Here is a 25,534-nt window from a genome sequence, read left to right as displayed (position 1 = left end):
GCTTGCAGCTATATTGACTCTTGTTGTTGTTTATGCTTGACATTAGATCCAGGCATTTGCAGCTTTGTTTATCTAACTGTTTGTTTTGTTTCACAGTTCCTCCCAAAATCTATGACATTTCATCGGACATTACAGTAAACGAAGGCAGCAATGTTTCACTCATCTGCACAGCCAGTGGGAAACCAGAGCCCAAAATCTCTTGGAGACACATCACCCCATCAGGTGAGTTCATAGCAGTTACTGTAAAATATGTCACAATAGGGCTTTTCACACTGCGCTTAACCCCAGGTTCTCGTCATTGTAAACCCCACTTTTAACCCTCTGGTAAAGGAACGTTTCAGACTTAGTCATTTAGAAGCGAGATTAGCAGGGATAGCACCGCTTTTGTGGTGTTAACCCTGCATTGCGGTGCTAAACTATAGTGTGAAATGATGTAGTGTTAGAATGCTACACCAGATGCTTAGCAACAGACAACGAATTGCGTGTCTCATATTCATGTGCTTTGAACAGTCACGGAAACACAGCACGTTGAATAAACAGTCGTTTCAGCATTTGAGGAGAAACATGTCTAATGGTGACATAAAATACAACAACTGGAGGGAGGAAGACACTATTTCATTCTTGCCTTTTATAGTTTGAAAAGCCCATTCAGGTTAAACTTGGTAGTACAGTCAGCAATATATATAAAATGAGGATGCACAATGCTAGAGCCTGTATGTAAACATATCGTGTGTAGCATTCATAAAATCTGTGACACTGGCACTGCAAATGTATAAGGACGTTAACCTGGGGTTTAGGAATGTCCAGTGTGAAACGTCAACTTATGAATATACCCAGGATTAATTGTTAACCCCGGGTAAATAATGAGCAGTGTGAAACGTGAAGCAAGATAACCCAGGATTACGTTACCCAGGGTTTACAATGACCTAGGGTTAACTATTCAAGTATGAAACACCCTAATATGTTAGACAGAATTTCACATCGTCTTTAAAACAGAGTAGAAATGTCTGTCCCGGTTGTTCAATGTGGTGGAGTTAGAGGCTCAGAAGATTAAGGTGATGAAACTAACATGTTTCTGTTCTAAACCCTCCATAATTGAGTTTAGGAAAGGCTTTTAATCAATTATCGCTTCATTTTTCTGTTGCTCTCACAAAGACATCTTAGTTTATATGAAGTTATCACTCTGCTGCAGCGTAAACAACATGTTGAGGAAGCATCAACCTCATCTTTGCCTTTCATAGTTTGTATTCAGCTGTTAAAGCAGCAATTTTGGGACATTTTCAAAGCAAATTGAAAATTCAGTACAACAGCAGTATTTTTGAGTGGTTGTGAATTTTATTAAAGTCGGCTACACTTATCTTTGGACTGCCATATTCATTTCATTCTCCAGTGTATTTTGCGATTGAACTGCTTTTTGAGATTCTGATCAAAAGAATCATAAAACCACTTCTTACCAAAGGTACGATACTTTAAATCTTAGAAACATAGAAATTCATTTACTCACCCTCAAGTTGTTCCAACCCTGTATGAATTTCTCTCTTCTGTTGAACACAAAAGAAGATATTTCGAAGAATGTCAGTAACCAAACAGTTGATGGGCCCCATTGACTTCCACAGTATTTATTCCATACTATGGAAGTCAATAGGGCCCAAGGCCTGTTTGGTTACCGACATTCCTCAAAATATCTTCTTTTGTGTTCAGCAGAATAAAGAAATTCATACAGGTTTGAAGCAACTTGAGGGGTGAGTAAATGATGACAGCATTTTCATTTTTGGGTGAACTATCCTGCTAACTGTCCTGCATATGGTGAACTTTTACTTTTGATCAACAGATTCAGTCTGGCTCAGATGTGACTGAAAGCCATTTGTTTAAACTATTCTTCTTCTGGCTAATTAACGACTGGGTGGGAAGAGAGGATGACAATGAGCGAGAGCCAGTGAGAATAGAAACTTTTTAAAGATACTATTGCATGCTTCTGCCACTGAAGGTTGTTATTTACTAAAAAGATTAATTTACAATATTTAAACGGCTCACACAAATATGCATGAAACTGATGGTTGTACAAGGCTACAAAAATACCTGGAAAACTGATAAAGGCTCAGCCTTAAAGTGGACATTTTTCCTTTGGACAAGCCAACATTATGTTCAGACTTTGTATCTGTCTTTGTACTCTGTCTTTGTATCATTATACCATCAAGTATAACAGTATTTGATGCATATATGGCAGCACTGTAGTAATAATGCAGATCTGTAATCACAGTAGCTCATGGGCTGTGATTTCCAGTAGTTCTTGAATGACCGTGCAGGAGGCTGAACCATCAACCTAGAGCCACTAGATTTAATTGCCGAAATACTCTAAATGCAATTGGCCTCATTCGTTTATGTGTGTGTGTGTGTGTCATCAGACCTTTGACTTCTGTGCCTCTAATTATTGCTTGGCATATACCGTAGTCTTTTCATTGATATAAACCTAAGAGGTAATTACTCTTAAAGACCTTTTAAAGACATTATGCGTTGAAGACCTCTTAAAGACCTTTCACTTATAACGATGAACAGCTTTCCATCTGATTCAAAGGTTTGGTCCACAAGAAGTATTTGTTACTGTATAAATGGTAGTTGACTGAGTGCATTATTATGCTCAAGTATTCACAACGTTTGTAGATTTTAGACTAAAACGAACAATATGGATGTATTCACATCATCTAAAATATAAATGTATTTACATATGCACAAATTTAGAAACGTTCGAATTTTACAGTGTGAATCGTTTTATATTATAAATATATTGGTAACACTTTATAATAACTGCATGCTATTAATCATTTGTTAAGCATGAGTTAACAGTTAATTCATCATTTATAAAGCATTAATAGACATTAATAAGCAGTTTATAAATACAGCTATAAACGCTTTTTTTCTTGATTTATAAGCATATCTATAATGCGTTTAATAATTGTATTTTCATACTTTGTTAATGGTCAATTAATAATTTCTAAATGAAGTATAGCATTATTTACAAACAAGAGTTGTCAGTCATTCATAAGATCACTTAGACAGCGTAAGTAAATGTAGTAAATACAGGTAGTTATAAAGCATTTAGTAGTGGTCAGTTAACTATTTTGTGAGCTAATCTAAAGTGAGGACTACTCATGCCTTGTAAAGCATTTATAAAGGAGATTTGAAGGCGCATCAATCTTCTAAACAGTAAAATGTAACAAACACAACACAGTGATACAGAACATAGAAATATTTAAAAGCCTTTAAATCTCCTTTATAAATGCTTTACAAGGCATGAATAGTCCTCACTTTAGATGAGCTCACAAACATAGTTAACTGACCACTACTAAATGCTTTATAACTACCCGAACTAACCCTGAATTACAGCATAAATACATGTTAATAAAGCATTTATTAACACACTAAGTAACCATCACTATATGTCTGAATAATAAGATGTATGAATGTACATTTAAATAGTTTATTAATCATTTACTTACACGTTCTAAGTAATCTTATGAACCACTGACAACTTTTAAATAACTGGTTTATAAAAAATGCAATTATTCATTTAGAAATAATAAATTGATCATTAATAAAGGATGAAAATACAATTATTAAATAAATTATGGATATGCTTGTAAATCAAGAAGAAAGCATTTATAGCTGTATTTATAAACTGCTTATTAATGTCTATTAATGCTTTATGAATGATGAATTAACTGTTTACTCATGCTTAACTGATGATTATTAGCGTGTAGTTATTATAAAGTGTTACCATATATGTGTATTGTTACGTTTTACTATGGTATAGAATTTTTGAGTAATGGAACATTTGAATACAGCACCATAAAACACACAGAACAGAATTAAACTGTAATAAAGAAAGATTGCATAATGCATTCATTAAATGTGGTGCTATTGAACGAATGATTAAATACAATAAAATCGACCTATTAATTCCATGCATTCAAAGATTTTTTAAAGCTTTGTCAATTTCTAAAGCTATTCATATGCAAAATGTGTATGTTTTAAAAGCTGTAAATAACTTGCACTTCAGTTACGAAAACTAAAACCACACTACACGCAAACACTTGCAATCATGTTGGACTGACTTTCAAGTATGCAGCACACTCTCTCCACCGCTGCAGATTTTGAATGATTACTGAAGAACTTTAAATGAGCACTTCTTTGTCTAAGCTTTAAATCACACTCTGTATTTTAATACTTTCAGTACTCAGGGCATTGAAAATTGCCTTATAGACATGATTTCAAATGCTGTATGCTAGATGATGATGATAGATATCCTAAAGTGAGCCCTATATAGGGGCGTATTGAGGCTGCAGGGCGGCCTCATGCTCTCAGTACAGTCTGGCCCAGCATGTTTGATCCCAAACATGCTTTCATAAGCTTTTTCCATTGTGATTTAAGGCCTCGGGATATAAGGAACTCTGACCTTTCAAATAGCTGACTATAACACTTCAGATTTTAATTTTTTCTCATATGATAAGGCTACAGTGAAGCGTTCAATTGTCCCTTTGTCAATCCTTTGTTCGTGCCTCTGCCTCCCAAAATTGTCTTTACTCTGGTTTATTGTTTCCCAAACAATAGCTCTGTACTCTGCACTGACAGTCTGTCTAAACATCGCCAAATGGTTTCAATACAAAGACCAGCTCTTAAAAAGTCCTCGGACCGATATTCAGCAATTGTTTTGGGGCACTTTGGGACAATGAGGAGGCTATCAGGGTTAAGGTGAGATACCGGGAATGGAAAAGTGGAGGCGGTTCAGGTGCATGTGCGTTTTGTGTGTGAGAACCAGAGAGCGAGTATGTGTGGCGGTTGAATGATGGTTGATGGTTCATTGCTGACAACTCAATGAATGCCTGGGGGAAGACTCTCATAATGCAACATTTGGGCTGCCGCAGTGTTCTCTCACAGGTTAAGGGAAGGGATGTACAGAGAACTGCCACCTTAGCCCATAATGTATTCTTCACCAGCGCTCATCATATCAGCAGCAGGCAGACCTTAAGGAAATGTACTTTGTGCTCTCCACACAATGTGGGAAAGTGCTTACTGTGACTGCACTTAACACAGAGCAATGTGGAATCCTAGATTAACCTTGCTATGATTTGGCTAATTTGGCTGGAGTGACATTTCCCAGAGGCTATACGACGAGTCTCTCTTGAGCTTTTCAAATAACTCTCAACATGCACAATTCGGCAACCAGCCGAGATTGCGGATGATAAGGGGCAAGTTTACATTTGAATACCTTTCTGGCACATAATCAGTGTCCCTTGAGCCTTTAATATGCCCCAGTGTGTGTGTTTTAATGTAGTATAGCAAACAAGTTGGTTGATGCATCAAAGGTTGATTTCACAAAGGATCCATTCTTTATTAAATGTCACTAAACCTTGGTAATTTCCTTTTTTGGTGTAATCAGTAAGATAAATGATAGTTCATTGTGAAGTCTCTTTTAGGAAAAAGAAAATAAATCACTGAACTAAGGGAATTATGGAGTGAGTTAATCACTGATAATGATCCCTCTGGTTTTTAGCTGGAGGAAGAAATATGGTAGGTTGTAGTCAATGTTTGTTAATTTTGTAAGTTTGCCGCTTACCTGAGAACAGCTGTTTTAATAATGTGATGATTGTCATTGCTGTTATTGAGATCTATTGAGTATTTTAATGTATTTTACGTTAAGTGTACAACACATACATTTACTTGCGTTTCCATAGACACTGAAATGTACAATATTGATGTACAGTATTTACAGGACTAAAACGGAAATTATTTTCATATTACCAACTTTTTAATATTAAAGGGTTAGTTCACCCAAAAAAAAATTTTTGTGTCATGAATTTACTCACCCTCATGTCGTTCCATACCCGTAAGACCTTTATTCATCTTCGGAACACAAATGAAGATATTTTTGATGAAATCCGAGAGCTTTCTGAAATCTATTTCAGATTTAGTTCAGTTAATGAAAACAATTTTAAATAGTTTTAGTTTAGTTAACAATAACAGTTTGATTTAGTTAATCTTTTAAACATTTTACATACCGAATGCTTTCTTTGAAAAGCTAGCATTATGTCCTGCTTGGCTTAAATCTTTAATTTGTGCTCGGTCAAAGGCAAAAGGATGTCATGCTAAACCACATGTAGTTTTTATGGTGAAAGAAACAAACATTCCTTAAGTTTTGGGTGAGAAATCTCATACTATAATGTTTACTTCCTCGGATGTCCTGTTTTTCTTTTCATCTTTGTACATTTGAATATGGGTTGTTTTTGCATGAATACGTTTGATACAATTTATCCTATTTTACAGTCTTTGCCTCTATTCATTTGTAAAGCATTGAGAGCCAAATAGCACCTTGTCAGCTCAGATACATGTCTTTGTCAGTTTCTTGATAACCCCAAAGCAAACTATTTTGTTCAATTTTTCAGTTTGTTACCTACTATACAGGTGTAATTGTTTTCATGCAACACGCAAATATTTATGCAAATTACACAAGGATTGAATAATTTGGTCTTGGAGCTCTTGTATTTCTATCGGTGTTGCTAGTAGTCAGAGTAATGTTTTTTTGTGTAAGGAGCCATTCGAAATGTAAGTTTATGAGAGAAGAAATGTCTGATTTGTTAAAAAAAAAAAATCACTATTTTCAGTCAGATCCTTTCAATGAATCAATCAGTGATCCAGTTTACAAAACTGATCTGAATGATTCTTTCTTGACTCAGACTGATTTTCAATTAACAGTTCAATTAACTCCAACTTCATTTAACTTTAATACTTTTGTCTCAGCTGTTAACAGCTCACTGGACAAGGATATCAATGACCCTAACCCTAACCAACCTAAATATCTGTCATATATTTATCATAAAAAAACATTGTTTCCCATTATTAAAATATTTTTAAACGTAACATAAAAATGTTTTATGCCATTGCTTTGGCAAAGCATCTGCTAGACAATCTAATCGATCATAATGATTACGATATATAGAAAATTTGGCAGTTGTTGTGTATGTTTATTCAGAGTTGGTGTCATCTGAAGACCTCAGAGGGGTTGGCGTCATCTCTTCACAGGTGTTGGGTCATCTGAAATCTTTGTAAGAGGCTGGATCCAAACTGGAGCTGGCATAATAGATGGGCATCCTGAGGTAGAAACAGAAAAGCAATGGAAAATAATTAGTGTAGCTACTGTACGTAACATTAAAGCAATAGATAGTCGTGCACATTTGGTCTGATATAACTGGAGTGCAAGGTAATGTGAATGCTTGGCTAAAGTAATGTGTCTTTAATCTAGATTTTAACTGGGAGGGTTTCTATTTCTATGTTCTGTAGCTCAGCGATGTTTCTGAGGTGGAAAAAGACTGTTTTTGTAACATATGAAATATGAAGTTGCTGTATAACACCCAGGTATTTAACTGTAGAGGATGAAGTAACAGTACATCCTTCTTGATGCAAATTGTATTCTAAGAGATTGTGTGTACAGGTTTTTGGTCCAATAAGTAATACCTCAGTCTTATCTGAATTTAATAGAAGAACATTACTGGTCATCCAATATTTTTATTCTGACACCTGAATGTGTTATTTTGAATCTTTAACACACATTGTCGACTTTGATCATTTAGGGATTTCATCTGGTTGTGATTAAATAAATGATTGACAATCCTCGGCATAACAGTGGAAATTACCAAGGGGCAGCATGTTTATTGAAAATAGCAGAGGGCCAAAAAGAGACCCTTGCAGCACTCCGAAATGTTCTGATGTTAACTTGGATATTTCCCCATTTAAATAATAAACAAATTGGTAACCTAGGTAAGTAGTAAGTATGATCTAAAACACCGTAATGCCTTTCACTGAATACCAGTGTAATTTTGCAATCATCTTAGAGTATACTATAGTGTTGAACGCAGCCCTAAGATCAATTAAAAATAGTATTGAGATGCAGCCTTGGTCAGACCTAGAAGTAAGTCATTTGTAATTTCAAAGTGCAGTTTCTGTGCTATGATGGGGCTTGAATTCTAACTGAAATTGTTCATAGATATAAAAAAAATTCAAGGAGGATCACAATTGAAGTGAAGAAGTGAAATTTTAAATATTCTTTGAAATAGACAGAGGCCCACCATAGTTTCACACAATCCTGTGGAAAACACTGCAGAGCAATCTTATGGCTAGTGCATGAACCATTTTAACATACTTGTTTTTATACCTTCTTTTGTGTCCTTTTTGGAACTTAAAAACTCCGATCCCTATTCATTTTAATTGTATGGAAAAGAGCGACAAGAACACTATACAGGACAGGTTTGGAACAAGATGAGGGTGAGTAAATGATGACAAAGTTTTCATGTTTGTCTGAACTATCCCTTTAAAGCTTTTTGATGTCAGATCTTGAATCACTTTGATGCTTTACGAAGCACTTTGTAAAAATACATCCCTTCCAAAGCCTTGCCATTCTCTCTCTTTTTTTTTTGCATCGCTCTTCTTGCTTTTTTTTTATTCTGTGGGTTTTTTGCTGAGTCAAAGGCTCCTCTTCCGTATGCCAGTGCAGGATTTACCTCTCTGTGCCATGAGACAGATTCACCTCACTGTAAAGTAGAGTATAAATAGGTTTCACTGAGGAATATTACAATAAGGTTGGATCCTGGTCTGGGGAACCCAGGGAGGTTTTTAGTCCAATAGAAGCATGACTGCCTCATGCTGTGCTGTATTGCCTCTCATTACTCAAGGACCTCAAGTCATATTTGTCATATTGGCACAGTTCTGATTTCCTCACAGTATTTGACGCCAGTAATATTCCTCCCTGTGTGAATACGGCTCATTAGGGAGATGCTTCCCACTGGATGTCTTGCCAACAAAGCAATTAAGTGCCTTAAACCTTTTTTTTGTTCAGTTTTCTGGGTACACTTGGGTTTCTTTTACTGGTGTTTGTACTGTACCTTTAAGCATTTAGCCATAGATTAGTACATGGCTGTGGAAGAACTCTTCTGAAGGATTGTGCTTGTTTATTTTCTTATGTTTACAGCCAGGAAGTACGAAAGTGGGGAGTATTTAAATATCACAGGCATCACTCGGGATCAAGCAGGGGACTATGAGTGCGGCGCCGAAAACGACATTGCTTCACCTGACACTAAGACCGTGAGAGTCACAGTCAACTGTGAGTACCATATACTTCTTTTGTTTATGTTTGTTTACTGTCAGACAGTGTAGAATCACATGCACAATGACATTGAGCCTTTTCCCCCTCTCTTACTGGAGATACTTACTGGAACTCTGTTCTGAAACCTAGTGAGGCTGTCAACTGTCTACTGCATCCTAACTGAAATGGGACATTGTAAGTGACCGATTTGGAAAGCTCTACATGGGCAGAAACTCCATGTATTATAAAATAGCAAACATCTTGCAAAGCACACAGGAAACTTGCCTTTAAAACTTTATAACTTTTATAACACACCTTTATAACTTTACCTTTTATTATAATTATAATGGTAGCACTTTATTTTACAATTCTGTTCCCCATGTGCATACTGGGTAATTGCAATAACTGGGTAATAACTGGTACTAACCCTGAACTTACCCCTAAATCTAACCTTAACCCATGTAGTTACCTTATATCAACCAGTACTTTCTTACACTGTAAGTAGGCCTACACATAAGTGCATGTACTGTAAAATAAAGTACAACCATTATTATTTTAATAATATAAGGTCAGATAAATATAGGTGCAATGTACTTATTGGGCCCTATCTTGCACTCGGCGCAAATTACTTTGTACACTGACGCATGTATCATTCCTATTTTGCACCCGCGCAAAGCGGGCTTTTCCCTCCACAGACACACGTCGGTTAACTAAGAAATACACTTGCGCTCCCCGGGGCGGTTCAGCGCAAAGAGGAGGCGTGTTCCGGCGCAAACTTTCCCTCATGCTATTTTGCTGTTCTATAAAAAAAATGCGCCACTGACCAGAAAAAAACCTAGTCTAAAGTCATTGGCGCGTTGCGCGTTGTTCATTATGCTATTTTAAGGGCGCATGCTTGGCCATAATCAATGTAGCGTGTGCACAACGCGCATACACTTTGATTCTCTCATCTAAGCAGCAGTTTTCATTTTTGCAAATCATACATTATTACGATAGATAGATAGATAGATAGATAGATAGATAGATAGATAGATAGATAGATAGATAGATAGATAGATAGATAGATAGATAGATAGATAGATAGATAGATAGATAGATAGATAGATAGACAATTTATTATAAAAGCATACATGTAGCTTACACATTTACCCAAATTATCATACGCCTGTTTAACAGAAGTTAATTTGGGTGGGTTTCTCCATTCCCAATGTCACTTCTCTGTGTTTTACGGCCCTGACGAGAACGTTGCTCTCCTTGGCTGTGAACCGCTCCTGGCGCGCGCCTGGCAAATCCGCCGTTATAATAGGAATCCGCTTTAGAACAAGCGCCCCTGCTCTTAAAGGGAATGTGAGATGACGCTCTGATTGGTTTATTTCATGTTACGCCCAAACCACACCTATGAATAATGAAGCTACTTCAGACCAACCCCTTTTAGATTTGTGCCAGGCGCAAGAGGCATTTATCCCGCTGGGAAAATAGCAACAGCGCCGGGATCCGCCCACATACTTGCGCTTTGCGCTTTGACACTTGCGTTTCAGATCGTTAAAATAGGGCCCTCTGTGTTCATGTTGTATTGCAAAACACTTCTGCTGCTATTGATGTGGGATACGGGTAAGATTAGGGACAGGTTTGGTGGTATGATTAGGTTTAAGGGTGAATTAAGGTATAAGGGAAGGGTCAACAGTGTAATAGATGTTTTAAAGAAATTAATTACAGTTGTAATTACAATCAATGTAAAAACATGTATACAATAATTGCATTTGTATTAATGATTAATTTAAATGTTAGTACATAGTAGATAAAGAAAGTTAATTTAAAGTGGGACCTAATATAATATTCTATATTATTATAATATAAAATTATAATATATATGTCACGGGAAAGAAACACAAGATCCAGTTGCGAATGAAAAGGCAGTTTATTAAAGCTGCCGTCGGCAATTTTTTTTGATCATATTCAGTGAAATCGACACTATAATCCGACCGAACAACATAAATAAAGTGTTAGAAAAAAAACCCGAGCTTCTATCTCCACCTGGAGCGTGTTTTTTGTTTTGCAAAAATCCACAGCTCCCGGATCATCGGGTCCAATCAGCGCAGGGGGGTGTGAGATCTGACTGTCAATCACAGATCGGGCACACGCCACCCCTCGCGCACGTTACAATCACATGCACACGCCTGAAGTTCGCGGAAGTTCGCGCAGTAACGAAGAGTGATGGCGGAAAATCAAGTAAGCTCATTTAGAGTATAAATGACGTTAGCAATTGCAATCTATCGGTAGATTAGCCAGGACAGCATACCTCCAAATAATCCATGGTGTTGATGGATGCTGATGAGACAGGCGCGTTCACAGATAACCTGGTGCACACGCACTGACGAGCATGAACTCGGTGGCAGGGTATTCGTTGATATTCGGGGAGGGCCATGAGAGTTGTAAACATTCTAAATTTTGCCTAAATCCACTCAATCTGCCAGACTTGCCGACTGCAGCTTTAAGTAAACAGAGAAAAGATCAAGGCAGGATGGACTGATGCAGAGGTGCAGATCAGAGTTCAGGTCTTGGCAGCGAGGAGACTGCAATGTGCTGAAGTCCGATGATCCCCGTAGAAATCAACCAATCGTGAACAGAGCAGATAGTCCAAAACTAGAGCAGACAGGTAACACAGGAACTGGAGACAGAGAACTACTGACAGGGCAAGGAGACAAAACGTGAACCTCAAAACGATCTGACAATGAACACGACAAACACAAGACTACTTATAGGACACATTAACGAGTAAGTAAGTAATTAAGTAAGTAAAGTTTATATATAGAGCGCTTTTCACAGATAAAATCACAAAGTGTTTTACAAAGTGCAACCACAATAATAAAACAGTATACAATCAGTAAAAATTACAACATTTAAAGAGCCCAAAATAAAACCCAGTCAACTAAAAGCTTGTCTAAATAACAGTGTCTTGAGATGCCTTTTAAAAGAATCGACAGAGTCGGGCACACGGAGGGACAAAGGCAAGGCGTTCCACAGTCTGGGGGCTATAGCCTGAAAGGACAGGTCTCCCCGGGTTTTATAGCGAGTCTTTGGGACCATTAACAGACTCTGGCCTGAGGATCGAAGTGCACGGCATGGGGAGTATGTGCATAACAAATCAGCAATGTATTGAGGGGCCTGACCATGTAAAGCTCTAAAAGTTTAAAACTAATATTTTAAAATCAATACGAAATGTGATGGGTAGCCAGTGTAGGGAGGGCAAAAGGGATGGGATGTGTGTCCCTCTGCCAGATCTTGTTAAAAGCCTTGCCGCAGCATTTTGAACCATTTGAAGACGATTTAGAGTAGATTTGTTACAAAAGGTAAAACGAGAGTTACGGTAATCTAAACGTGAAGAAATAAAAGCATGGATAACCATCTCAAGATCAGAGTCCGATAAAATTACCCTCAATTTTGCAATATTTCTTAGATGATAAAAACAATTTCTGACCAAAAGTCTAGAATGGCAGTCCAAAGACATTGACTGGTCAAACCAGACACCTAGATTTCTGATGTTCGACTGGACAGAGGAGCTCAGAGAACCAAGGTTTTGAAGGATGGATGGTATTATATTGTCTGGGACAACAATTAGGGTTTCAGTCTTTTCCGAATTTAATTGGAGACAGTTACTAGCAAGCCACGATTTAACAGAAGAAATACATTCCAATAAATCCAAAAACGAGCCGCACCTGCGGCTGATCTGATAGCTCGTCAGTGCAGCTGTTAACTAAGCGACGACGCTGATAGGCAGTCAGACCAGGACAGTACACACAAACATGAACAGGCAAACCTGCGAACTGTGACATTACCCCACCCCCTAAGAGAGTCTCCTGATGCTCCCAGAGGGACCTTCCTGCCGATTTTAATCATCGATAAGGGAGTGATCCAATATGTCTCTCGCAGGAACCCAACTTCTCTCCTCCGGACCGTAACCCTCCCTGTCCACCAAGTACTGGAATCCGCGTCCCCTCCGCCTTGAGTCCAGAATACGACTGACCGAATAAGCAGGCTCCCCATCTAAGATTTGCGTCGATGGGGGAACCGGGGTAGGCGGATTAATAGCAGAACGAAAAAAGGGTTTTAATTTAGAAACATGGAAGACGGAATGAATTCTCCTGTACGCCGGAGGAAGTTTGAGGCTTAGGTGCAGAGTTGATGGGCTTTGTTTTAATAATAAAATAAAACAAAATACAAACAAAAACTACCCCGAGGGGGAAAACAAGACTGACTTGACAGCAGGAAAACACACGGTGTACATCCAACATACAAATGCCAACGAACCAGCACAGGGCTGCAAACACAATGAGAATAAATAGGGAGCAAACAAGGCAGGTATCGAGGGAGGACAGGTAGGGCAAATGGACCAATAACCAGGAAACAAGATGGGAGAGGCTAGACAATCGACAGGAGAGCACATGGCACAAGGAAACACATGACAAGCCATGTGCTCACACCAAACATGACAAAAAACAGAAGCACATGGCCAGTAAAACAAATCACAAGCCATGTGCTCACACAAAACGAGACATGAAGAACAATAAGAACACTCATAATCCACGTGTTCACACAGAACATGACAACATGAAAACACACAGCTAGTGTAAAACACAAGCTGTGTGCTACACAGCACAAGACAAAACATGACATGAAAGCATGTGACCGATGTAAAAATGAACCGTGTGCTACACAAAACAACACACACGGACAGAAGAGCGTACGGCCCGAGCAAACTCGAAACCGCACGCTCACACGACAAGACAGAGTGCACGAGAACAAGTGAAAGCTCATCCTGTGCGCTCACAACAGAAAACAAACACGCGGAGCATGGGTGTCTGAATCCCGACACAAAACTGAAACCAAACTAGACAGATGTGTATGAAGGTAAAAGAGTAGCAATACTCGAGAGCACGTAGATGTGAATTTGAGAACTTGTGCAATAAATATTCGTACTTGTATGTGAACATTTACACTCACAGCTCAGATGTGAAAACCTGTAAAATAAAAATCTGAACTTGAACGCTGAGATTTGCACTCGCAGACAATAGTCTCAAACCTGTATTCTGAATTTGAAGCTACAGACAAGTAGTCACAAATGTGTAAAATGCCATTCACAAAGATACAACGACAGACACAAACGTGTAATAAAAATTTGCACTTCTTCTAACATTCAAATTGGCACTTACAACTTCTCAAATCTGTCACTGCTATGGGACTGCTATGGGACTTCTATTGTACGCGATGCTGTCACGAAACCCGCCTCCTCGTGGATGTTCTGAAACGCTAACATGGCTTAATGCAATGCAGCTGCTTTTCTGTAGTATGCATTATTAGTATGGTGTTTACTAAGTTTGATAATATCATTCATTTCTTTTAAATCAGTCTAATGCATTAAGCCATGTTAGCGTTTCAGAACATCCACGAGGAGGCGGGTTTCGTGACAGCATCGCGTACAATAGAAGTCCCATTTCATTGGCTAGGTGCCAACCAATAAAACGGCTCCTTTGAACACCCCCGCTCCCGCCCCCCTCTCTCTCTCGCCACTACTGAGTTACAAGTGCACAAATCAGTTTTGCACCTCATATATCGCGAAAATAGTAGCAAAAGTCAAGGCGCGAAATTTGACCTTGCAGTGACAGATTTGAGAAGTTGCAAGTGCCAATTTGAGGTTGTACTGCGAATTTGAATTTTAGATGAAGTGCAAATTTGTATTACAAGTTTTTGTCTGTTGTTGTATCTTTGTGAATGGCATTTTACACATTTGTGACTACTTGTCTGCAACTTCAAATTCAGAATACAGGTTTGTGACTATTGTCTGCGAGTGCAAATCTCAGCGTTCAAGTTCAGATTTTTATTTTACAGGTTTTCACATCTGAGCTGTGAGTGTAAATGTTCACATACAAGTAAGAATATTTATTGCACAAGTTCTCAAATTCACATCTACGTGCTCTTGAGTATTGCTACTCTTTCACCTTCATAGATGTGCCGGGATCCAAACACCACGCCCCACACATGTAACAACGCACCTGACATCGACGGAGGAAATGTGGGAATTAGGTTAAACTGTGAAATGTATGATGGAAATTGGCTACCAATTTCGCCAAGCAAATACCAAGAAATAGGTTGCAGCAGTTTGTCTTTCGAATACACTTGCAAAATCCGCAATGGGACTGAGCTCGAATAGCTTTAGCGACTTTTTATAGTACTAAATCGCTGTCAATCAAAAGGAGATGCAGTCTTTCGACAGACCCTCCAATCATCACGCAGAAGCCCGGAGTCCAGGCCAGCCCACTCCAGAGACGCTGAGCATCCGTGGGCGGGACATAATCGCAGCATTTATCCAATGACCGTCTAGTTTTGAAGCACTGAAATAAACTGTTCAAAGCAGCCCCATTGAAGTCAATGGACACTGGGCTTCAACAGGGAAATGCACTGTGACGCTACGGGAATGTATGAGAAGGAAATCGAGTCAGCCGACCTTTAGCTGATTCTAAACGAACTCGAGATGAATGTGTTCTAACGCATTTTTAGTCAATAACATGTTAACACAATAGTAAATATTTGACCATTAATTTTTTGACATTTATAGGGGAAGCCGAGCTTCCCTTGCAGTCTTAAAGAAATCGCCACTGCCCCGAACCCTCCAACCAATGACGCCAGTCCTCCAAGGCTAACTTGACTGCTAACAATTCTCTATTACCAATGTCATAATTGACATCTTGACCTTGTCCGTGGAAGAGCGCTGTGAGAGAACCGCGCCAACCCCCACCTCTGATGCGTCGACCTCCACCACAAACTGACGAGAGGAATCGGGGTGACAAGAATGAGAGCTGAAACGAGCCCTTGAGCCCAGTTTTGACCCGGCAAATGCAGTGTCGGCTGCACTAGACCACCTGAATGCCTTTTTGAAGGAGGTCAAGGCAGTCATAGGGGCGGCTAGCTGGCTGTAATTGCGAATGAAATGCCGGTAAAAATTGGCAAAGCCAAGAAACCTCTGCTGGGCCTTGCGGGAATCTGGAGTTGACCAATCAACCAATGCCTGAACCTTGTCGGGATCCATGCGCACTCCCTCAGACGACACAATGTATCTTAAAAAGGGAACAGACTGTGCATGAAAAACGCATTTCTCCACCTTGGCATAAACCCAAATATCAAAATGTCATCCAGTTAGACATAAATGAACTGATCAACCATGTCTCTCAGCACGTCGTTGACGAGTGACGAGTGCCTGGAAAACCGTGGGGGAGTTGGACAGCCCAAAAGGCATGACCAGATATTCAAAGTGCACCCTGGGGGTGTTAAAGGCGGTTTTCCACTCATTCCCCTCCCTAATGCGGACCAAATGATAGGCGTTGCGTAGGTCCAGCTTTGTGAAAAAGGAAGCACCCTGCAGTCTCTCGAAAGCCGAAGACATCAGCAGCAAAGCATATGTATTCTTTACCGTTATGCTGTTCAGTCCTCGATAATCAATACAAGGATGCAGGGAACTGTCTTTCTTTCCCACAAAGAAGGACCCCACCCCTGCAGTAGAGGAGGAAAGGCGGATGAGTTTGGCTGCTAGAGAATCAGAAATATATTTCTCCATGGCCTCCCTCTCCGGAGCGGAAAGTGAGTATAATCTGCCCTTAGGCAGAGACGTACTTGGCAATAAGTCTATAGCACAGTCGTAAGGACGATGCGGAGGAAGAGAAGCTGTTCGAGACTTACTGAACACTTTCTTCAGGTCAAGGTACTCGCTGGGCACGTTAGACAGGTCCGCCTGTTCATCCTGCAACACAGAACAAGACACCGAAGGACACGCAGACACCAAACAAGACACATGACAATTTTCGCTCCAAGACATAACAGTGTTCTGACGCCAGTTTATGTGAGGGTTGTGGAGTGTGAGCCAGGGGTGACCCAAGACAACGGGAGCAAAAGCAGAGCCAATTAACAAAAAATTAATCTCCTCCATGTGGTTGCCTGAAGTGATGAGACTCACCGATGACAGAGGTTGTCCAACCAGTGCATCAACGGAGATGGGATGAGTGAGTAGAACCACCGGAGTCTGTGGGCCAGGTCTAGGTCCATTAAATTACCTTCCGCCCCAGACTCCACTAAGGCATCACAAAGATGATGCGTAGCAGCCCATTGCAGTCTGACCGGGAGGAGAGTGGCAGATAGAGAGGATTCTTCCAAGGAAATGCCACCCATCAGTAACCTCTTACCTACTGACGGGCCTTGTCCCGCAGCTCTACAATAGAGACACAGTCCCAGTGTCCTGCGTCGCTCCTTCTCCTCCCGGGAAAGATGAGCTCTGCCCACCTGCATGGATTCAGGATCGAATGAGGGACCGACAGTATCGCAGGAAGTGGTGAAGGGGAGATCCTCCATTGCTGGAACCAGGCTTCTCTGGACACGATGATCTCGACGCTGCAGCCGTGCGTCCACTCGGATGGCCAGATCAATCAAGTCATCTAATGCTGTGATAATTCCATGATATGAGCGGAGCGATCTGCGAGTGGAACAGCCGGTGGTGGTTGGGCGCAGTGGACACCTGTGCAGGCTCGGTCCTTAGATGTTGTAGCTGGGTGGTCAAGTCCGAAACCTGCGCTACCAAGGCCTGAACTGCACGACCCGTTGCCATGATCTGATCCTCTTGACGAGCATTGTTATTAGTCAGAATGTTTCTCAGTTCAGCAGCATTTGCTGGATCCATAATGGTCAGATCGTTCTGAAACACAAGATCCAGTTGCAAATGAAAAGGCAGTTTATTAAGTAAACAGAGAAAAGATCAAGGCAGGATGGACTGATGCAGAGGTGCAGATCAGAGTTCAGGTCTTGGCAGCGAGGAGACTTCAATGGGCTGAAGTCCGATGATCCCCGTAGAAATCAACCAATCGTGAACAGAGCAGATAGTCCAAAACTAGAGTAGGCAGGTAACACAGGAACTGGAGACAGAGAACTACTGACAGGGCAAGGAGACAAAACGTGAACCTCAGAACGATCTGAGAATGAACACGACAAACACAAGACTACTTATAGGACACATTAACGAGCCGCACCTGCGGCTGATCTGATTGCTCGTCAGCGCAGTTGGTAACTAAGCGACGCTGATAGGCAATCAGACCAGGACAGTACACACAAACATGAACAGGCAAACCTGCGAACCGTGACAATATAATCCACATTTCGGTCATCTGCCATCTTAAATTCCGTTTCAGCTCCTTGTTGTGCCATCTGACTGCTCACTAGATTTTGAAACAGAGCTACGGTCTTACTTCTGTATCTCCAAGGCTGACTGGGATGGAAATTAGAATAGAATGTGTGGTACTGGAGTTCCTTAATATTTAACGAAAGAATTCCCTTTTTTGTCTGGGATGGAATGATTAATTTTCAGTGAGGAATGGTCTCAGTGTTATACGGATTCTTCTATTATGCAGGTAATGAGTCTCTCAAAGTGTGAAAAGACAGTAATGAGCACTCCAAGCATTAATGAATTATACTGACTTTACCCATCATGCTCATAGTGAGGCTCTGCCTCCCACCATATACAGGGGGAAGGACACTTGACAGTTTCTCTTCCTCCTCTGTTCTCTTTTAAGTCATTTTGTCTCATCTGCGGTCACAGGGATCATTAATCTCTTTGTCTCTGTATATACCATATGCTGAATCATGGCACAGCGAGAGCACATAAATCAGATAGCCCGACACTCACACCAGAATAAATGTGGCGTTCAGACCATCAAACGCCAGCTCCCTTTACTATCATGCAAACACAGACTAATGGGCAGATAACCACTTGGAAATGTCAAGATTTGAGCGGGAATGGCTAGATGACAAGGATGAAGTCATAAGTCATATCACATCTCCTCCCCGTCGATTGTATTGACACTCTCTAATGAGGAGTGAAGCTGAGAAGATAGAGGAACAGCTCAGTGCTGAGTCTGCTGGTCCGGAATTTCTTCAGCTTAATGACCATTTTCACTGTGCAATTCCTTCATTTTATAGACCTTATGTAGCCCCGCCCCTTTTCAGCGCTAGACTCATTGTCTTTTGACTTCCGGTCTGTATTTTCACAGCGATCTTGCATAGGTATGAATGAACTGCTCGTAAAAAATTTCACGGTCGACATTTGTTAAGACATCTGCTTTACAATGCTTATGATAAACATTACAATGCTCATGATAACTTTTGTTAACTCTACAATAAGTAAATCCACTTCACCAGCTAATTACTCCTGGACAGCGATGCCATAGAAATATACAGAGCGACCGCAAAAACGGAAGTTCAAAGACAATATTCTAAAGATGACGGCGCCCACGTTTCTCTGGTGCATAAGGTCTATACCCACTATTTTTTACACTATTCTACATATGCTACACACCCGTTTCTTGGGTTGGATGGTGGCAAGGGGTCAGGGTTTGTTGGGACATTTGAGACATTTTTGTGGTGCCATCAGCCAATCGCTATTGTCCTGACATTTTCCTGTGGCTCAGGAGAGTTTAGTCACGTGCATTTACACTAATGGATGGCTTTTTCCAGGCATTATAGACCTCCCTGAAACCAAGAGGTTGATGTTTCGGTTGATTCACAGTGATTTACAGTGACAGCTAATGGAAGCAGTAACAACTTATCTTGTTCCCTTCAAAACATTTTGCTTTAGAGTAGGAAAAGGTATAGACATAATCCCAATGTATCATCAAATCACTTTAACCCACTAGAGCTGGGTAAAGAATTAGCTGGAATGGAGGCACCAATGCTTGATTCAGAAGAGAAGTGTTATCTCACCATTATGTCCCAAAATAAAAGTGAGAAGGATGCGAGAGGACTACTCTGCTAGTGCCCAGCAGAGTTCCTCGCTCAAAGAAATCCTCGATGTGAAATGTGCAGAGCTAATATGTTTTTATTCACCACTCAACAGTAAAAAGAAAAGAAAAATCTCTGCATCAGAGTATAGTAATATATGCTGTACTGAATATGAGGATATTACCAGTGTAATGTGGTGGGCATGGTTTCATTGTGTATTTCAGGTTGTATCATTTTGTATGAGTTTAGGTTACCAATACATTTCAAGTAGGCTAGTTGAAAATAAATTCTTACACAAAATTTGGTCAAAAAAAATGTTGCATGCAGAACTGACTGGGCTACTGATGATGTGACATCTGTGACACCTTTCTTTGTATTTGTAGTTTTATTAGACTAACACGACTGCAGATAGTGTGACTTGACTCTGACATTTCAAGGGTAATCAGTGTAATTAAATACACGCGAAAATAATCCGGTTTGAAAATAATTACGGCTTTTAGGTATGTGCGGAACTGACCTTCAGGTTAATTGCAGATTATGACCACTAATTGAAATAAGCTAATTTATTAGATGAAACCTAATTCTGTGTTTTAATGCATTTAACACATGTATATGTTAGTTGCAACTTCATTGAAGCTACAAGGACTTCTGTAGAAATGTATGAATAGGACGTTTTTTTTTACTTTTCCGGCATTTACACCATAATAATATCTAAATAAAGACCTACAGGTCAATGTCAGAATCTTCTGATAAGTATAGACCTGCGGTAAATAATAAAATCCCAACTGACCCATGTGCGACAAACACCTTGAATCATTTACTGTTGTTGTTACTCGTTCCCCAGTGAATCCTCGGATAGTCTTCTGTCAGCATTTTGTGAAAGTCATGTAGATCACTCAGCTAACTGAAATAATGTTAACACTTCAAATGCCCATGATAACCTCCGCATGCAACCACTCATGCAAATAAAATAAAAAGTTATTGTTTCAGTTGGTGTGCAGCGATTGTATCTCTGAGTAAGCATACTAATTCCTAACATGCTGAAATTCGGCCTCTCGTAAATATTACCCAGACCTGGTGCTCAGATCCAGCCAAAAAAAAAAAAGGCTGGTTGGTCCCCACAATGTAGGTGATCTCAGGTTTTACTATCCTTGTGGGGACATTTGGTCCCCACAATGTAATATAAACCTGTACACACACACACACATATATATATATATATATATATATATATATATATATATATAAGAAACAACTATTGCATTTTAAATTTGCACTGTTTTGATTTGAAATGAGATGTCATGAAATTCAGTTTGTCTTGTCTAACTATATGCCACAGCGTTGTCTTATTTTCCTGTTGGAATTCGCACCAGATGTTTAGTTTTAAGTTCCACTTTTACACAGGTGGTATTCATATGCTGCCTCTAAAGACATCAAGCTAAAGAAATATATAAATAAGACGGATTAGGTGATGTCATGTAGCTCACAGATGTTAGAATGTTTATGCAAAATGCAATTGTTAGAGCTTTCGAGCGGCAATCTAATGCCTTTACTTCATGTGTCATTTTGTCAAGTCACATTTTGAGCTAATGTGTCCTGGAACAACCACTTTGTTCTGCAAATTACGAAGAAAGACAGTCTGTTTACATTCAGATTTCACCTTCCTTAAACCCCCTAGTGTTTTATAGGAATTTGTAGTCAGAGACGGATTGGTGTTATTGTGTTGGCATACGAGGTTGCTTTAAGCTCTATCTGCATGAATGATTAGTAGAATATTAATCTTTGATGGATGTTTTATCTTGAGCTGGTTAATGTCATATATTTTAATGGATGCAATGGATTTAATGGATTGTTTTGTACATTTTATGCATGATGCTATACATAAAATCTCTGTATAGACTGTATGTATAAAAATTTGCTTCAAACTTTATATTAGTTAAAATGATCAATCATGAAAAAATTAATTGATTCCATGGAATCAAAATTTACCTTATTTACTACTTTTTTTGTAATTTAATACAATTCTCATTGTATATATATATATATATATATATATATATTTAACTAAAATAAAGCTTGAAGCAAATTGGAATTGTGCAATTTGTGTGACACTGGCTTCATCAAACCAAACCCCAAAAATAATGACAGGTTCTCAACCACTTCCCTGTCTGCCATTGGTTGACCAAACAGATACACTGTGTAAAAAAAAAAAAAAAAAAAATGCTGCCTTTCATTTTTAAGTACAATCAACTTGGATCGTTACAACTTAAATTACATTACTGATTTAAAAAATGGTTTGAATCTTGTATAACATAAAAAAGTTGAAACTTATTTTGATGAGTCAAAGCAATGTAAAAAAAATATGCTGTCAAAACTTATTTATCATATTTTTTTTTTTACAGTGTAGCCCTGCCCTAAACTCACATCATTGGTTGAGGTAATGTTGCTGTGGACCTATTGGAATGTGCAAATTGTCTCCATTCATTGTAATTAGATGGGAAAAGCAACCAAGTCTGTAGGCTATACGTTTTCAGTAATGTGACAAAATTTTAATTCCATGTCTTGCTAAAAGTCCATGTCTCAAATAGATGTGTTTACATGACGGTTTCCTGTTATTGCCTAATGAGGCCAAGAGTCCACTACTGCACTCTGTGTAAACATAGTCATTTACTAAGAGGTTATAGTGCAGCTTAAACTTCAACTTTAATTTGAGGTTATTTAAACAATCTGTGAACAATGTCGCAATTACAGTTCCTTTTTCATACATTCTTTCGATTTTAAATTGGCTGTTCAGCCAGTAGCTTTTGGCCAAACTTGTGGTGTTGCATTTTTCATGCACAAGAAAGCTGTCAGAAAATCGTGAGTTAATTTTAGCCATTTGCATTTCGAGTTTGTTGCTGAAGTTTCTCAACATGAGGACCAAAGACGTGTCAGTTCTGATAAAGCACGTTGTCATTAAGCCGAGCAGCAGGATAAACTGATCAGAGGCAAAGCAGGTAATGTCCAAATCACCAGTTTGAAAAACACAGAACAGGGAAAAAAGAAGTGCTTGTGATCCAAAGCATACCACCCTATTTGTGAGACATGGCTGTGTGCTATGCCCCAGGCATGTGTGGCTAATTCTGTCTCCCTTGACTTTAGTGATGTGATTGCTTATTAATGTAATGTGAGCTGTAATGAAGATGAATGCTGCTAATGCAACCAAGGAGTTTTTCAGAGCCCAGTAGACGAATGGAATTGACTCTTGACCAACCAAATCATTCCCTAATCCAGTTGTGCATGCTTTTCACTCGCTGAAGACAACTAAATATGGCTTTCACATGCCCAAAACAAACTAAATCACCATGGTCCTATGGGCAAGATTTCAGTCACTCATTGAATGCTGGGGATTTACTGCTAAGTATGTAATAATGTGACTTCACTCCAGGGTTTTAGTTATTATATTTAACTAAAACCATCATTTTCATTACTTAAAATAAAATAAACTCCTACTGAAATAGAATAAAATCTCAAAAAAGATAAACAAAAAAACTTTATGAAAATTATAAAAAATAAAAATAAAAAAAGCTATAAATGGACAGCTTGTTTATATTAAGGTCTGTATTTCCTTCAAGGTTCATTCCTTTTGGAAATAAATACTCTTAAATTAATGTTGTGTCATGTCTGTTGTTGGTCTTGTACTTGATATGCTTTCATATCTTTTATTTTGAAATTTGTCTTAGTCTTGTTTTCTGGTTTGTCATGTGACTCCCTTACCCCTCATGTGATCATGGCTGTGTCTGAAATTGCGTACTCTCTTGAGTACCTGCTTATTTTGAATAAGTACGTATCATGACTGCTAAAAAAGTATGTTTCGTATGAATGTGTGTAGTACAAATGTAATCTGGACGTACTACATTCGCCATGTTGTCATTATTATGACCTACCAGTGTCAGTTGTGTCGCTGCACTGCCATTTATAAATCCTCTCCCGTGGCCTCATGGGATAGTAAAGTGTATATCATGTGCACACTTCAGAATCTCGCCGGAAGTAGTAGGTCTTCTGCGTACTTTTTGCCTACTCTTTTATGAATACTGTGAATTCGGACATACTACTTTTGTCACATACTGTTTTTTCGCTTATATAGTAGGGAAGTATGTGATTTCGGATGCAGCCAATGTCTTGTGCTTCCCTTATCTAATGTGTCATGTTCTGATTGGTTTATCGTCTTGATTGTTCACAGGTTTTTCTTGTTAGTCATTGCATTGGTCCATGTATTTAAGCCCTCATGTTTGCCCTGTTACTTTGTTGGGTATTGCAGTAAGTTGCTGTCTTATGTGTCAGGTCATAGTCTATAGTCTAGTATAAGTTTTGTATTTTAGTATTTTTCATGCTTTGGTTTTTCGCCATATTAAATAAACTGCACTTGGGTTCATTACATCATCATCCTGTTAGAAGCTGACTGTTTGCACTTTAGTCTTATGGTGATTCTTGATGGGTCATAACAATAATCGATAGTTTTATTTGCACATGGTCTTTGCCGCAGTGATAAACCAACAACAAAATGGCCCTATTTGTCCCTTAATGGCCACAGTTGTGAGCTGCGATGTAAGCATAAAAATATATTTTGGGGTTCATGTGTAGTTTGTAACATTTATCATTTGCGTTTTCTAATATTAGCATAATGCAGTGGTATATGTTACATTGTAGTTTAAATTCACTTTGCATTCTCTTCTCTTTCACAGCTATAAATGCCTGAACTGTGCGTATTTAAAAATCCACGGCTTCATCAGGGTTGTCCTGATTTGTATTCACATTATTTGTGGTATTTGTAAATGCAATTAAAGACTTTATGCTGTAACTGGCTTGACATTTTACTCTAATGATTATATCCATTCACGGACACATGCATTTATGATTGGTCATAATATCACTGAAAGAATTTCCCAACTTTTACAGCTGTATTCATTGGGCTGTGCAGTACATTGCAGCCAACCAAGCATTTGTAAAAAGCAAGGCCTGATTTTATGGAACATTGAGATTTATCAGAGAAGAAATGCACTGTTACTTAGCACAGTCCAACAGTGACCCATTATTTTTGTATGATTTGAAGTGTGACTGAAATTGTAGCAGGTTTCCCAGTCAAGAAACAGCAAATGTAGATATGTGAAAATTCCTGAACATTGTAAAGCAATGAAAGAGCCTTTATATCTGCAAGACTGGATAAGGAGGATGTGGGGGAGGCCTTTGGATGGCATTCAGTGTCATTTTACTTCAGTAGAAACCTAGCATAAAAACTAGCAAGAAGAAGTCAATCTTAACAGTTGTCCAGGGCTTACAATAGGCTTTTGAAATCAATGAATGGCATTAGTTCTGTTCCAAAACCTACTGAACTGCCTTGCTGCCTACATAAGCAGGAATTGATTTCAATAGTGTTAACTGTTAACATGTTGCTAAGGTAATGGCACAATACTATAATAAGCATAAACTATTATATTTTTAATTACAATGAACGTTTCATCAATATAGTTTTTATATTGTGCTGCGTAGTTCTCAAGAATCACAAAGTACTTTAAATGGCTGTGTCCGAAAGCTTAAAAATGCTGCCTT

General features: G+C 38.9%; 1 protein-coding gene across 3 annotated transcripts in view; it reads left to right on the top strand.

Annotated features, from left to right (window-relative positions):
• negr1 (neuronal growth regulator 1) overlaps window positions 1-25,534 on the top strand; it is a 140,121-nt gene that overhangs the window by 54,940 nt on the left and 59,647 nt on the right. For all 3 annotated transcript variants that reach the window (XM_056253996.1, XM_056253997.1, XM_056253998.1), the window contains exons 3-4: window positions 97-222; window positions 9,020-9,151. In XM_056253996.1, coding sequence (XP_056109971.1) covers window positions 97-222; window positions 9,020-9,151 — 258 coding nt within the window. The remainder of the gene's footprint in view (window positions 1-96; window positions 223-9,019; window positions 9,152-25,534) is intronic.

Source organism: Rhinichthys klamathensis, unplaced genomic scaffold, assembly GCF_029890125.1.
Source record: "Rhinichthys klamathensis goyatoka isolate OS25496 unplaced genomic scaffold, OSU_Roscu_1.1 h1tg000109l_1, whole genome shotgun sequence".
Lineage (NCBI taxonomy): Eukaryota > Metazoa > Chordata > Actinopteri > Cypriniformes > Leuciscidae > Rhinichthys > Rhinichthys klamathensis.
Note: the sequence above shows the minus strand (reverse complement) of the source record. Positions and strands in the feature narration are given on the sequence as shown.